The 12,489-nt window shown below is 40.6% G+C and overlaps 1 protein-coding gene across 9 annotated transcripts in view; it reads left to right on the top strand.

Moving 5' to 3' along the window:
• The window catches only part of LOC125486307, a 58,721-nt gene that overhangs the window by 28,540 nt on the left and 17,692 nt on the right, over positions 1-12,489 (top strand). For 2 of the 9 annotated variants that reach the window (XM_048613309.1, XM_048613308.1), the window contains exons 2-3: positions 8,487-8,663; positions 11,090-11,261. In XM_048613309.1, coding sequence (XP_048469266.1) covers positions 11,131-11,261 — 131 coding nt within the window. In that variant the 5' untranslated portion in view covers positions 8,487-8,663; positions 11,090-11,130. Of the gene's footprint in view, positions 1-5,701; positions 5,808-6,045; positions 6,164-8,486; positions 8,664-10,326; positions 10,592-11,089; positions 11,262-12,489 lie in introns of those variants that run through there. The other 7 variants (XM_048613301.1, XM_048613300.1, XM_048613306.1 and 4 more) reach the window with 6 other exon arrangements.

Consider the following 12,489-nt stretch of genomic DNA (forward strand, 5'->3'; position numbering starts at 1 on the left):
GGACTGCTGTGTTATCAGATGGGCATTTTTGAGATTTTTGAGAGAGTGCTGCATTGTCAGAGGGACAGTACTGAGGGAGTGCTGCACTGAGGGTTAGTACTAAGGGAGAGCTGCACTCAGGGTGTACTGCACTATCAGAGGGGTAGTTCTGAGGGAGTGCTGCACTGTCAGGGGGACAGCACTGACGGAGCACAGTATTATCAGAGGGGCAGTACCGAGGGAGCGCAGCACTATCAGAGGGGCAGTAGTGAGGGAGAGCTACACCGTCAGAGGGACAGTTTTAACCCAATATTGCTTTGTTGTGAGGGTTTTGTTGTTGGTATCATGTTGTAAGGATCATTGATGTTGCATTGTGGTAAGAGCACTCATTGGACAAGATATTAAACTAAACCCATTTCTGACTTTTCAAGTGAACAGAAAATAAAGCAATCATTTACGTAAAAATAAAGCAGGAACATTCTTCTGCTGTCCTGGCAAGATTCATTCTTCAACCAACACCCCTGCCATTTATCACATTGCTTTGGGCAAGTTATCTGTCATGTTTCCTCCTTAACAACAGCATAGGTCAAATGTAATTTCCTTGATTGTGACATATTTTTGGGCGTCTTCTGAATGGTGTTACAAAAGTGCAAGATTTTTCTCTCTGAATTGTATAGTTCTGTGCTTTCTAGGCCTTTGCCCATTAGGCTGTGCAATGGAGCAGGGACGTGTCAATGTCCTGAAAGTTCAGCTGACTGTGAAGCTTCATAACATTTAGTGCCTGCCAGGCTGTTTATGTTAACCTATTGTTGGAGAATGCCCTCGAAAATGCTTGGTTCATGTTGTTGGACATGTAAATATCATTTTTTCAGGACAGTTTATCATTGCATCAAAGCATTGTACCAAAGCAACCATTGCATCACCTCCAAAGTGACCAGACTGACAGTGTTCTATCTCAAAAATGTTTAACATTTTCCACTTCGAATTTTTTTATTGAAGATATTCCATGTTTTACTCATTGAAATTCCTCTGAGGCTTTAGAGAGCATGTGTACATGGTATTCTTAGAATTGTGGAACCCAGGAGGAGGACCATTAGCCCATTGAGCCCATGCTGACTCTTTGAAATAGCTAAGCAGTAAGTTCCACAACCTCCTGCTCTTTCGCCAAGGCCCTGTAAATCTGTTGACTTCAATGTTTTTACTTCTCCCAGTACATACATGTACTTCATTCTAAGTGTGTACATTTCTTAATAAGCGTCCACCATTGTCAGCAACAAAAGGCACAGAGTAGCCAAGAAAATCAAAAGACTGTTTAGCAATCTCTGTATTTGTCATTATTTTAACAATGTGCACAAAGTTGAATAGGACAATTGAGATCTCATGAGCAACAATATTAGTCAGATACTAATATTTTATTTGCTTATTAATATATGACTCTTCTTTAGAATGGATGCTTTTTATAGCAGTTATTAAATATTAATATATTTACAGTGATTGAAGACAGCTCTGTACTTGCTTTCACTGATTTCCCTGGTGAGTAGATGAAACAGAAAAACATTAGGAACATAGATACAGGAGTAGACTATTCAGTCCATCAAGCCTGTTCCTCCACTCAGGTTGATCATGGCTGATCGTGTACCTTAACACCACTTTTCTGCACTATCTCTATATCCCTTGGTGTTTTTAATCACCAGAAATTTATCAATTGCTGCCTTGAACATGCTTCATTATTGAATTCCCACAGAGCCCTGGAGTACAGAATTACAAAGATTGACTATCCTTTGAGAAAAAAATTCATCCTCATCTAAGTATTTAATGGCCTACCTCTTGTCTTGAGATTATGGCCCTGCTTTTGCACTCACCATTTAGAGGAAACACCTATCTACATCCATCTGCTCAGGTGCATAAGTCTCACCCTCACCTCCTTAAGACTGAGCATGTTATGGCAATGGGGCAGCCTTGTTTAATCAGTTTGGGATTGATAGTTCTTTTGGGTGTGCAAGCTGTATACCATCCCCAAACGTCCTATGATTCATCCCTAAGTGTGCATTGTTACATACCTGGAGTGGTTTCTTTAAAAGTAGTCATTGAAAGTTCACTGTCAACATAAAAATTTGTTTTGACACATCTTCCTGGAACTCACATGACTGGTAGTAATTGCTTGCTTTTCCACAGAAACCTTGTGCGGTATTTTTAACAGTTATTGGCTGGGAGAAAATGCGTGTTTTATCTGGTTGAGTTGAAGGGAAGCCTGCTAAAGACAAATTTGATTTGGTAGAAAGTTCGCCAAGAACAAGTTGCCCAACTTATCACTCTCATTTCTTAAAACAAAATCCTCTGAGTTCAGGATGAAACCTATTTCTTCTTTGAAAGTGATTCAAGAAGCATTGCTTTACCTCCTGAACAAGTTGAGATTATATCAACATGATCTTATGATCTTATTGAATGGCAGAGCAGTATCCCAGGACAATGTGACCTACTCCTTCTCCTAATGCTCATATTCTTAACAAATGGATCTCAGCACAAAGTAGTGGTTTATTATTTTGGGAGCATGTATTTGTTACGTAGGTAAACATGGCATACTTTATTCAGAGTACATAGCCTGTATATGGTGCGTCAGCCAGTATCTGAAAGACAGGAAACTGACTTCAGGTAATTGACAAAAGAGCCAGAGAAGGAAATTTGGATTTTTTTAATACAGTAAGTTACTCTGATCTGGAATGTGCAGTCTGAAATGACAATGGAAGCACAAAGGCACAATTGGAACTTCCAAAACAATTGGACAAATACTAGAGAGGAAAGGATTACTTGGATGTGGTAAAAGAGCAACAGAATGGGACTGATTGGATATCAAGGATGGCAGCAGGTATTGGTGCATGCAGGGAGTTCAAACATCAAAAAATACTGTGTGTCCGGAAGGCACATACTACTCCTTAGGATGCGGGGTATAACACAGAGCTCCAATAACACAGGATACACAGGCAGAAATTCACCATTTTGGACATGACTGAAGGAGCTCAGAATTTCTTGGTAGATTATTACAGACACCAGCAGCCTGCTGGACCTCCTCCCCAGTGGACCAAGTAGTCATGCATTTCCAGTGGTAGTGGAGGTCACCACAGCCCTGAAATATGCTACTTCCTTCCAGGGATTGACTCGTGAAATCTACAGGATTACATAGTCAGCTGCCCACAAGTACTTCACCAGGTGATATAACATTTGCCGTAGATGTGCATTTATGTCAACTTTGCTATTGATTTCGTCAGTCAGAATGAGAGTGCCTTCAGACTTGGTGTAATGGCTGGATTCTCAGGAGTGTAAGGTTTCATGGACTGCACCTGTGACACTCAATAGATCCTCTGATTAAGTGAAGTAGTCAAGACAAAGATTGATAGATTATGCCGGGTAAGAACACCAACTGTTGTGGAAGAAAGGCAGGTTAATGGAGTAATCAAATGGTCCTTCCAGATGGAATGGGCATGGGTTTGGAAGCAGCTCTCTAAGATGAATTTCTGCAGTGTATCTTGTAGATAATACACTCTTCTGCTACTGACTGTTGGTAGTGGAGGAAGTGCATGTTTGTAACTGTGATGCCAATCAAGTGGTCTGCTTTGTCCTGGATGTTGTCAAATGTCTTGTGTTGTTGGAGCTGCATTCATCCAGGTAAGTGGTGAGTATTCCATCACTCTCCTGACTTCTGCATTTGGTTAATGCTTCATGAGTTGTGCAGTACAAATCTTCAATGCTTTAGAATTCTAAACCTTTCTACATGAAATGGTGAAAGTTAATGGTGAATTTTAATGACATATGAAACTCAAACTCATTAAAAGGCAGAATTATTTTTAAAATTCATATATGAGATGTCAGCAAGGTCAGCATTTATTGAGGAAGTAGTGGTGAGCTGTTCTCTTCAATTACTGCAGTCCACTTAGGATACAAACAACAATAGTGCTGTTAGATAGAGATCTCAATATTCTGTCCCAGCAAAGGGACAGCAACATATTTCCAAATCTCAAACCTGCATGTGACTTGGAGGGAACTTTAAGAGGGTGCTATACCAATGCATGTGTAGTCTTTGTTCTTCTGGATGTCAGAGGTAATGTTGACACAGCTTTGTGTCTTCAATATGGTGTACAAGGCTGCCACTGTAGTTGGCGGTGGAGTGATTGAATATTTAAGGTGATGTTTGGGTGCTGAACAAGGGGACTGCTTTATCCAGGCTGATGGTTAACTGAACATTTCAAATGAAGATCAATAGATTTTTGTTCAGCCAGGGTATTAATGAATACTGAATCAAGGCAGGTATTGATCAGTGATGATCTGTTTGAGATGTGATGATCTGTTTGAGATATGGAACAGGTTTGAGGGTCTGAATAGCCTTGTCCTGTTCCCAGAAACACCAGTCTCACAAGATCTAAGTTCACATGCAAGAATAGTTGCCTGGTACCTGGAAGGCTTGTCAACAGCAGAGGAGGAGTGGAGTGAATGAGGGAAGATTTATTAAACAAGTATTTTGAAGATTGTGATCTCTTTTATTGAAAGGAATATACACAGGTATGTGAAATCCCAGCATAGGGAGTAGCATTACTGCCTCTGGGCTAGATGCTCCGGTTTCAAGTCCCACTGCAGGACTTCATGGTCAAAGAGGATGCATTCATATGTGTCCATGATGCCTTGAGAATGAACCTATATATGCTTCCAGCACACACCAACTGGAAATGATAGGAACTGGGGACAGACGTTGTCAGCCATGTAATGAAAATAAAGTTAGAGCCTCTACCATCATTATCCATATAGCTCAAGACTACAACATACATGTAGAAAGTGCATGTTGTCATAGTCACCTGGACTCTGAGTACTACATAGATATACAGATAAGCTGCATTAAATCACAGCCAACCCATTTTCACTCTCTAATAATCCTCATTTACAGCTTTTCATTCTCCCTGGGTCACCGTTATTCATTTTGTTATCTGCCCAGTTGGTGTTCTCTCCCTCTGGTCTCGATCTCCACCTATCATTTACTAGCTCCCACCCACCTCACCCCCTGGCTTCAGCATAAATATCACATTTTCCTAGCTACAATCAGTTCTGAAGAATGGTCATTGGATCTGAAACGTTAACGCTGCTGCTTTCTCCCCGCAGATGCTGCCAGACCTGCTGAGTTTTTCTAGCAACTTCTGTTTTTGTTAAAGGTATGCAATTGTTTAAGTCTGTCTGGCCATTGAATTGATGGTCCCTGTTTGATTAATTTAATTTGTTTGTTCCCACCTCAGTCTGGTGCAACATTTTCTGCTGCCCAGACCAATCAGTCAACAGAGACTTCAAAGGGAGAGAGAAAAGAAGGGGTCCTGAGCTCAAAAAGTAAAATGAGGGATATGCTGAGTTTTTGTACAGGTTTTGTGTGTCTCTGATTCTGATAGAGAGGAGCAGAATCAATGGTCTTTTCAAAGTTGTTAGAACTCTAATTAAAACACTGGTTTCTCAGATATGATAAGTGCCTTTATACTTTAAAATTACCATGTCAAACTGATATGACTGTTTAATAATTTTACGAGGATCATTGTTTGAATTCTGCTTATGTACAAAGTCTCCTTAGAAACCAAATATCCATGTCTTTAGAGGAATGGAGAGAGGAAATTAATTGTTTCTGTTTTTTTTTGTGTTATATATAGATATTGCAAGAGCTGTCTAGAATACAGAACCACCTACTTTAGAAAGAGATGAATCTGGGCAAACACTATATGCTTCCTTAAGAAATTTGTTGAAGATTGTATATTGCCTGTGTGCTTTGAAGAGACACAGCAGACTGCAATGATCCACGATATGTGCGTAATTGGGGATATGTTAGTGAGTTTGGCCATGCTCCTCATAACCTTGATATTAGTTTAGCCTGAAGTTCTGAAGCAGTATAATGATAGTTCTATGTTTACAGGGATCCTTCTTATTTACCCAGGGGGAGAGTGGGGAGTGGCTGCAGGACCACTGCTGTTTTACAATTCTTGGCCATTTTAATCACGTCTTATTCTAAAATAGGCACTTAATTATGATTACTTTTTTTTACAGCTGGCTTCAGCTGAGACTTAATTGAGGGAGGCAGTGTCATGGTGGTAGCAGTACTTGAAATACTCTCCAGAACTCCAGGTAATGTTCCGGGGCATGGGTTCGAGCCCCACCATGACAGGTGATGAAATTTGAATTTAAAAAGTACCTGGTATTAAAAGCTAGCCTCATGATGATGACTATGTAATCATTGTTGTAAAAACCCATCCGGTCCACTGATGTCTAACTTGATCTGGTCTCCACATGACTTCAGTTGAATAGCAAAGTTGTTGAATCTTAATGCCCTTTGCAATGAATTGAAGTAAGTCACCCACCAATGACAATGGCCAGCACAGCTGTATTGATCCCATAAAGTCCTCCTTATCAACGTCTGGGGGCTAGTGCCAAAATTGGGAGAGCTCTCCCACAGATTAGTTAAGCAACAGCCTAACATTGTCATATTCATTGAAATCATACCTTGGAGCTAATGTCCCAAAGCCATCATTGCCCTTCATATGTCCTACCCCATGGCAGAAAATACCTGCCAGAGGTGGTGATCACAGTATATAGTTAGAAAGGAATTTTGCTAGGAGTTCTGAAAATTGAATCCAGATCCCATGAAGTTTCAAGGAATCAGGTCAAACACAGGAAAGGAAATCTCCTACTGATTACCAGCTACCACCTGCCTTTGGCTGATGAATCAGTTTTCCACCATTATGAACAATTTGAACTTGGAGGATGCATGACGTGGGGGGACAACAAGAATACAGCTTGGTAGCATGATACTGACTGAGCTGGCCAAGTCTTAACATGGGCAGCTGCTAGACTGGGTCCATAGTGAGTGATGAGGGAACCAACAAGAGGGAAATATCGATTTGACTTTGTCCTCACCAGCTTACCTGTCACAGATGCATCTGTCTGTGATGCTACCAGTAGGTATGACTACCATACTGTCCTTCTGGAGTCCACTGAGTCCTTGATTCTCATTGAAGATTCCCTTCACTGTATTGTGTGGCACTATCATCTTGCTAAATGGAAAAGACTTTGAGTAGATCTAGCAAGTCGAACCTGGACACCCACGAGGTGTAGTGGGCCATCAACAGCAGAATTGCATTCAATCATAATCTGTAATCTCATCACCTGCCATATGCCCCATTCAACCATTACCATCAGGCCAGGAGATCAACCCTAATTCATTGAAGAGTGCATGCCAGGAGCAGCAACAGGTATATCTGAAGATAAAATGTCAACATGATAAAACTACAACACAGCACTACGTACATGCTGAACACCAGAGACAGAATTAAGTAATAGGGGTAAGCAATCCAACATCAACAGGTCAGATTTAAACTCTGCAGTCCTACTGCAGACAGTCATGACTGGTTCTGGACAATTAAACAACTAATAGGATGTAGGAGGTCTGCAAACATCCCCATCCTTAATAATGAAGGAGCCTAGCACACCAATGCAAAAGACAAGGCTGAAGTATTTGCATTCATCTTCAGCCCGAATGGGCTGATCCATCTCAGATGGATGATCCATCTCAGCCTCCTCTTGATGTCTTCGGCATCACAGGTACCAGTCTTCAATTAATTTATTTCCCTCCATGTGGTATCAAAAAACAGACACCGATAACTGCAAAAGTTATGGACCCTGGCAACATTTCAGCAGCTAGTACTGAAAACTTATGCTCTAATACTAGTTGCACCCCTAGCCAAATGGTTCCAATACAGTTACAACATCTAGAACTATGACTCTTTGTTTAAAAATAAGGTGTCGCCCATTGAAAACAGATGTGGAAACATTTTCTCTCTCAGAGGATTAAGAGTCTTTTGAACTCCCTTGTCAAAAGGCAGTTGAGGAAACCATCACTATTTTTCTTTTACAAAAGCAGAAAGTGCTGGAGAAACTCAGCAAGTTTGGCAGCATCTGTGGAAAGAAAGCAGAGTTAACTTTTTGAGACCAATGACTCTTCTTCAAACTATTTTTCATTTTTCTTCTGCTTTCTTGAATTGGAACTTTGGGTTGAAATTAAAGATTGAACTTTGAGCAGCAGCTCAAAGAAGGGAACAAGCTCAGATATTTTCTGTTGGCAACTGGCCTCATAGATAATGCAATGTCATCACTGATCTAAGGACACTGTAGACAAACTGGCACTGAGTGGTTACTATGTTCAGGGCTGGCAACTGGTTGGATGTTGAATTAGTCAATCAAGGGAGGGCCTGTGCTAAAAAGAAGAACTGCAGATGCTGGGAATCAGAAACAAAAACTGAAATTGCTGGGAAAACTCAGCAAGTCTGGCAGCATTCGTGGAGAGAAAGTAGATTTAATGTTTTAGGTCCAGTGATCCTTGTTACGAACTGTGCTAATCAGCCAAATGCTGAATATTGATTGAAAAGAGAAAAACAGTTATGCCTGGGTTTGACAGGAGACAGCTGGACTTCTTTTGTTTTTTCTCTTTTTAGTTTCTCTTCAATTATCCAATTGTTGGAAGTGCTGAGAAAAGAATCCCAGTCTGTAAGAAATAAGTAAATATGTCGAAATCTGCTGAAACTGTTTGCATTAACTGGAGACTTTGGAATTTAAGCAAGATGTACAGTTTAACTCACTGGTGAATAATTCATTGTCCAAAGATTTCAAGGGTTGGTATTAATCATTGGAAACTGTTTAATGAACTGGCACGTTACAATTCTTTAATTTTCTTTTTAAATTTCTCTCAACTGTATCTGTCTGTTTGTCTGTGTGTGAATGATGGTTATGATTAAAGAAGATTGGGTTTTAGATCATAGATATTAATTAGATTGCCTTGTTTATCTGTGTTCTGATACAGTTACATTATTAAAAATAAATTGTTAATTTTTGTTAAGTTATAAACTTGGTGTCTAAGATTTGTTATTTTTAAAGTCTTGTTTTAGGAATAATTGGGCAGTTTTAATGGTGATTGAATATTTTAATTTCACTGTGCTGCAAATCCAGTGATAGTGCCACTGATTTAATTTAACCTACTGTTCCTGTGTTATAACACAGTGGACGCAGAACCTTTTAATATTTTTAAGGCAGAAATTGACCACCCTTGATTTATGAAGGGGGTAAAAGATTAGCAGAGGTGTGCAGGAATATTGAGTTGAAGTTAAAATCAGATCAGCAATGATCATATCGAATAGAGGAACTGGCTTGAAGACCTATAATGTTTGTAACACTGGCATCTAACCAATAATATTGGAAATTGTCCAGGTATTTTCTATGCACAGGAAGAGCGATAAATTTAGTACGACCAAACAACACCCTCTCAGGTCATTAGCAATGCATCGAGTGGGTCATCAACGGTGCTAACAAGTGCAAAGATATAGCCTACTCGCTGATACTCAGTTTGGTTTCTGTCAGGGCCACTCAGCTCTGGGCATCATTTCAGCCTTTGCCTAAATATGTTGGACAAAAGAGCTGAGCTTCAAAAGTGAGGGAAACGTGACTGTCCTTGACATCAAAGCCACATTTGAAAGAGTGTGGCATCAAATAACACTAGCAATAGGAGTTGGAGGTATCTCTTCATCAGTTGGAACATACCTAGCACAAAGGAAGATGTTTGTCGTCATTGGAGATCAATCATCTCTGCCCTGAGGACATTTTTGCACGGAGTTCCTCAATGGAGTGACTTCGGCCCAACTACCTGGACAATATCCACAGTTGGACTGATGTCTGGCATGAATGTGACTTGCTACTTCAGTGTCAGGCAATGTGACCAAATCCAGTAAGAGAGAATCTAACCATTGCCATTGAATTTCAAGGAGCATTCTCATCATTGAATTCCCCTCAATGAATAGCTCAGAGACTACCATTGTCCACATTGGACCATTCACATAAATTTGGTGGCTACAAAAGTAGATCAGAGGCTAGGAATTCTGCAGCAAGTAAGTCACCTCCTGACTCCCCTGTGCCCGTCCACCATTCACAAAACACAAGCCAGGAGTGCGAATGGCATATTCTCGACTTGCCCGGATGGGTGCAGCTCCAACAACATTCAAGAAGATTGACCCATCAGAACAAAGCAAACTGCTTGATTGGCACCACATCCATGACCTTCAACATCCACACCCTCAAAAAGTGATGCTCAGTAGCAGCAGTGGCTATCATCTACGAGATGCACTGCAGAAATTCATCCAGGTTCCTTCGACCACGCTTTTGAACCCATGACCTCCATCATCTAGAAGGATAAGGGCAGCAGATGCATGGAATAACATCAACTGTTTATTCCCCTCTAAGTCACTCACCTTGAGTATTGCTGAGTCAAAGTCCTGAAACTCTCTTCCTTACAGAACTATGGGTGTTCACACATGCCAGGACTGCAACATTTCTGGAAGGCAACACCATTGTATTCACCAAGATGTCAGGGATGGGCCAATAAATGCTGGCATAGCAGCAACACCCAATATCACTTGAATGAATAATTTAAAAAAATGATACTTTGGAGGAAATTCATTCTGCCCATCTTATTTCCCTTATTCAGAACAATAAGGAAGGAAAATAAACTGAGTGTGCTCCGAGATGATATCTGGTGACCTTCCTGAAAAACGTAGGTATTTAGCTGTGATGCACCCCACAATTAAATAGTCTAGCATTGCTCATTATTTAGGCACACATATGGCATATAGTTCACTTGTTGAGGTGTAGGTGCTAACTTAAAGTACTCTGTTTGATTGGCTGTGATTTGTAAACAGCAACAAGTGACAGGAGTAAGTCTTTAGGTTGGTGATTAATGTTTAACTTGGTGGATAGCCTGTTGATTAAGCCCTGGATGGTGCTGAGCTTCTTAAATCTTGGTGTAGCTATACTCATTAAGGTAAAGTGAAGTCTATCCAATTACACCTAGACTTAGGCCAGCAGGTGAAGAAAAGGTTTTGGAGAGTTAATTGCCACAGAAAACTCAACTTCTGACATGGAGCCACTGTACGTTTGAGACAAGTAGATAGGAGATTCTTATCAGTGGACATACTTGGGATTTTGGGCCATTCGGGGCTGATAATGCTCTTTGCTTACTCGGAATGTTAACTGGTGCTTTGTTTTGTCTCAGGGTTCTCGCATGATTGGACAACACTGCATCTGGGGTTCTTCATGGCTTCAGGCCCTCAAAATCTGCAAGTTGGCTCTGGGGTGTTACACTTTCCTCAGTTGCATTTGGTCACGTCCATTGCTGTTCTTCTGTTACTCATGCTGCTCATGATTCCCTGTGCTTACTGTAGGAGGTAGGATCATTGAATTCTTTTGGACGATAGGCCACATTATTAAATCTTGCAAAAACATCTTTTAAATGAGTAGATGTTCACATTTTTGGTAATGGAGGGAAAGATCAGGTATCATGATGCCACGTTTTGAAATAGCCTTCAATACTATATACTATCTCTACATAAAGATAGAAGTAGATTTAGGGAAATAATGGAATCCTAAATTTATTAAGCTCATCTTTTAGACTCACTTACGTAAAAATGCACACTTATAGGTAAAAGAAAGGAGTAATAATGACTGGTGTATATAATGCCATTCAGGTGCTTTAGATGTCTGCATTGTACAGCCCATTAAGTATTTTTGCCGTGCAAATACTATGATGTGGGAAATGGATGGGCAATTAGCACACAGCCATGTCTTACTGACCAGATGATCTGGTCTTTTCGGATGCATTCGTTTGGGGACAAATATTGACCCAACACACAAGGGAGAAATCCACTACTCTTCAAAATAGTGCCATGTGATCTTTTATGTCCACCTAAGAGAACAGTTTAGTCTGCCTGCTCAAGTGATGATGTCCAGCCCCTGTGGTAACCATTGGTTGCGTGAGGCCTGAAGTCAGCCAGTATTCATAATTGTAACAAATATCAAATCGCAAGTGAAATTTATAACATTTAAACTTTAAATTTAATCCTTGAGTGATTATTTGCTCTAACTCCTGCAGTGGCTACTGGCACTTTAAAAGAGCTCTCAGTCCATAAACAATAGTCATCACTGATATACCTTTATAATTAATTGACTATTAATATTAAAAGCTTAATATACCCTCAGTTTTGCACTGGAGTGACTGTCAAAATTTTGTGTCATTGGAAATCTCTGGACTGGAACTCAAACCTAGAACATCCTGCCTCAGAGGCAAGAGTGCTCCTGAATGTAGCATTTCCTACAGAGACCATCTCCCCTGCCTCAATGTATATGACCTGATCAAGGTGATGGCAGAAAGGAAATAAGCTGTAAATGGTTGAGTATTGAGAGGTGTGCAGAGACATTTCTTGTTCCTATTCGCATTGACCCACAAGAGGAGTTTGCTGTGTGGCAGAGATAGTAGGAACTGCAGATGCTGGAGAATCCGAGACAACAAGGTGCAGGGCTGGATGAACACAGCAGGCCAAGCAGCATCATAGGAGCAGAGAGGCTGACGTTTCGGGCCTAGACCCTTCATCAGAAAAGGGGGAGGGGAAGGGGGTT

Source organism: Rhincodon typus, chromosome 27 (genome assembly GCF_021869965.1).
Source record: "Rhincodon typus isolate 14 chromosome 27, sRhiTyp1.1, whole genome shotgun sequence".
Lineage (NCBI taxonomy): Eukaryota > Metazoa > Chordata > Chondrichthyes > Orectolobiformes > Rhincodontidae > Rhincodon > Rhincodon typus.